Here is a 4,212-nt window from a genome sequence, read left to right as displayed (position 1 = left end):
CCCATTCATGATCATTCTCGTCTATCACTTTCAACCCTCGTCCAAGCACACGAGCATTCCCCTCTCACACCACTCCATCAACATACAAATTAAAAAACCATGGCAACATCACACATCCCTGTCTCAGACCCACCTTCACTGGAAACCAATCGCTCACCTCATTTAATATCATAACATATGCTTTACTACCTTTGTAGAAACTTTTCACTGCTTGCAACACCCTTCCACCAATTCCATATAACCTCATCACATTCCACATCGGTTCCCTATCAACTCTGACATATGCTTTCTCCAGATCCATAAACGCAACATACACTTCCACAACTTTTGTTAAATATTTCTGGCATATATGCCTAAATGGAAAAATCTAATTCATACATCCGCTACCTCTTCTAAAACCACCCTGTACCTCTAAGAATGCATACTCTGTTTTATCCTTAATTCGATTAATCAGAACTCTACCATACACTTTTCCAACCCCACTCAATAAACTAATACCCCTTGAATTACAACACGCATGCACATTCACCTTACCCTTATATAGTGCTACAATAAATGCAGAAACCCAATCTACTGGTACCATTGATCACATAAAACACATGCTGAATAATCTCACCTACCATTCAAGCACAGTCACACCCTCTTTCTTTAATATCTCAGTTTTCAAACCATCCATACCACGTGCTTCTCCTACTCTTGTTTCATCTAGTGCTCTCCTCACTTCCTCTCTTGTAATCTCTCTCTCATTCTCATCTCCCATCACTGGCATTTCAACACCTGCAACAGCAATTATATCTGCTTCCCTATTATCCTCAATATTCAGTAAACTTTCCAAATATTCAACCTTTTTTATATTCACTTTTAACCTCACGATTTATTAACTCTTCAACCCTCACTAGGTCCATTTTACATCCCCCACTATATTCCCCAACACTTTTGCCACAACTAATATTCCTTCTACCAAATAATTATGAGACACACCGTTAACCATACCACTAAACATGTGTAAGTCTTTCAATCTTCCAAACATTCTTCTAGTTATCAACACATAATCCATTAAAACCCTTTCTATCACTATTCCATTTGCCACTCTTATCCATGTATACTTGTTTTTATCTTTGTTTTTGAAAAAGCTAGGTCTTATCACCATCTCTTGCTCTACACACATACCTACCAATCTCTCACCACTCTCATTTTCACCTGGTAAGCCATACTTCCCAATGACACCTTCTACCTCTCTAGCACCCACTCTAGAATTCAAGTCACCCATGACGACTACATAATTCCTTCTACCCAGTCCATTTAAACACCTAGTTAAATCATTCCAGAACTCATTCCGCTCTTTTTCACTTTTCTCATAGTCTGGCCCATACTCAATAACAAAAGCCCAACATTCCTACCAACCCTAACCCTTACCCACATCAACATGATATCTCCTTCCATTTCACTACTTTATCAGTCATCTATTCACTCAGCAAGAATGCCACACCCTCTCTTTCTCTTTCCATTTCAATCCCAGACACTCTACTCAAAACTAGAGTGCGGGGAGCAGCCACTCGCCCCTAAGCTCCACTTCTTCAATGTCTCACAAGAGTATATAATAGAGGAGAGGTGGGTCCCAGTCCCCTCGTCCCGTCGTTTTAGTTGCGTCTTACGATATGCAGGAATACGGTGGCACTAATCTGATTGTTGCTATGCCCACGCAGCCACCTATGGCTAATAATAATAATAATAATAATAATAATAATAATAATGATAATAATAATAATAATAATAATAATAATAATAAAACATAATATTAATGAACTTTGCACACACACACACACACACACACACACATATATATATATATATATATATATATATATATATATATATATATATATATATATATATATATATGTATATACACACACACACACACACACACACATATATATATATATATATATATATATATATATATATATATATATATATATATATATATATATTCATATATATATATATATATATATATATATATATATATATATATATATATAGATATATATATATATATATATATATATATATATATATCTATATATATATATATATATATATATATATATATATATATATATATATATATTCGAAAAATATAATTTCTTGCAAAGGCTGAAGTTTTAGTAACTTTTCAGTAATAGAAAATCTTAAAAAAGGAATATCTCGTTATAAAATTATGAAGCCGTAAGGGAACACAAGTAATAGATCGACATTTAATTCGCGAGCAGCACACTTGAAAAATGAGAATGCTTTTTAAATATTAGTAAAGTCTTGTTTTGCATCGTTAGAAGGTACATAATGACAATTATTGTTCATTGAATTCTAATAATGAGATTATTTTTTGAGCGGAAAGGATTTTAATTTTTTTTCGGTAAAACGTCATGGCCTTGAATTCAGCCCCCTGTCAACTGAGTGGTTATGCAAATCGTATCCTCATCCGGAATGTTATCATCAACAATGTTTCATACTTCTGTTTATGACACCCATTGTGATTACTGTAGACATAAGGATTCATATTGTGTGTATGAGAGAGAGAGAGAGAGAGAGAGAGAGAGAGAGAGAGAGAGAGAGAGAGAGAGAGAGAGAGAGAGAGAGAGAGATGTCCTCTATTTCTAGAAAATTGCAAAGAACTATACAAATCCTATGTTATTTTACTTGATATTTTTGTACCGTGTCCTAGCATCGAAAGGGTTTTAGTGACGACAGATTATTTTATTTTTATCCTTTCAGTGACATAAAAGTTCAATAAAAGAAGAAAAAAAAATTCTGTGTTTCTCTGTTGAAAATTGTACAAGGTGCAAACTGCTGGTCATTACTGGCTGGAATTCAGGAGGAGTGGAACTTGTACCGTATATGTCCAAAAGGGCTCATTATAAATTACTTAATGTTTTCGTAATATTTATCAAATGTAATACTGACTTCTAGAACAGTACTCATAAAAGACGAATATTTATTTTGTTTCTTATGATGGTAAATGCAAGGTAATAAACAAATTTCTTACTGAAGACTACTGTCTGTTTTAATTATACGAAAAATAAATAGAAAAGATACAGTAAAGAATTGTGTAGAATTGTAGATAAAATCAGATAACCTAGTAACTAATACCCTGGTTGGTACTGTTAATCACTTTTGTCCCGGTTTCCGAGAGACAAGACAATCCATAAGCTGTAACTTTACCTCAATGATGGTGTCACGGAACTGAAATTCTGTTCCTTTTCATTCCAGCTTTGATATGATCTTATCCAGTGGTTACCAAGAGTAATATAATTTCTGCTGAAACTGGTATTTGTAAAACTTAATTTCTTGTTGTGGGGTGAAGTGTGCTGTGAGAGTCACTAAGACTAATACGCCCTGTGGTGGCATATTATCTGCAGCAGGTATAGCTTGCTCCTTGTTATCAGGTGAGCCCTTCCACCAAAGAGTATGGATATCTGTTGTGCTGGGTTTGTAATTGAAAATCAGGTAATCAAGCTATGATATTTCTAGGATAAACTTCTTCCATCTTGCTCCGGCAAAAAGTTCAGAGCAGTCAAGTGGGGGCGCGGGAGAGGGATTAAAAGAGCTATATAGAGCTTCCACTGTACTATTACACAATTACACACTTGAGTAGCCTGGTTACAGAGGCACAGAAGGAATTCAGTTCAGATGTTCCCTTTTTATAGATAGTACTGACCGAAGATGAGACAAATGCAAGGTTCACTCAAGGCTCCATATGTATTACACACCAATATTAGGCAGCATGAGTCCAAGTGTATATGAAGAAAATCAACCTAATAATCAAGGTTAGTCACTCAGATAAAGAAAAAAGAAAATAAAACACCGGACCAACTGTTATCCCTCTCATATAGCTTGTCGACAAAATTGTGCTTCTAGAAGATAAATAGTAAGACATTTGAAATGTGCCATCCTTTCATTTTACCCCCCCTTGTAACCTTCAGCCGTAACCATATAGGTCATATATACTAATCCAAAAAAGCTATGGCGTTTTCCGTCAAAATGCTGAGATTATTGTATTAATGAAATGCAATGTATTGCTGATAAGTATTTCTTATTAAGGTTACCGTGAATGTTATTATTTCTGTTTCACACACACGTATATATATATATATATATATATATATATATATATATATATATATATATATATATATATATATATATATA

General features: G+C 34.1%; 1 protein-coding gene across 1 annotated transcript in view; it reads right to left on the bottom strand.

The window, feature by feature from the left end:
- Positions 1-3,297: 3,297 nt before the first annotated feature.
- Positions 3,298-4,212, bottom strand: part of LOC137640780 (protein FAM200B-like) — a 7,547-nt gene continuing 6,632 nt past the window's right edge. Inside the window, exon 2 of the mRNA XM_068373252.1 lies at positions 3,298-3,479. Within this exon, the coding sequence (XP_068229353.1) occupies positions 3,298-3,479 (182 nt within the window). The remainder of the gene's footprint in view (positions 3,480-4,212) is intronic.

This window comes from Palaemon carinicauda, chromosome 5 (genome assembly GCF_036898095.1).
Source record: "Palaemon carinicauda isolate YSFRI2023 chromosome 5, ASM3689809v2, whole genome shotgun sequence".
In the NCBI taxonomy this organism is placed as follows: Eukaryota; Metazoa; Arthropoda; class Malacostraca; order Decapoda; family Palaemonidae; genus Palaemon; species Palaemon carinicauda.
This window is presented reverse-complemented; position numbering and strand designations above follow the sequence as displayed.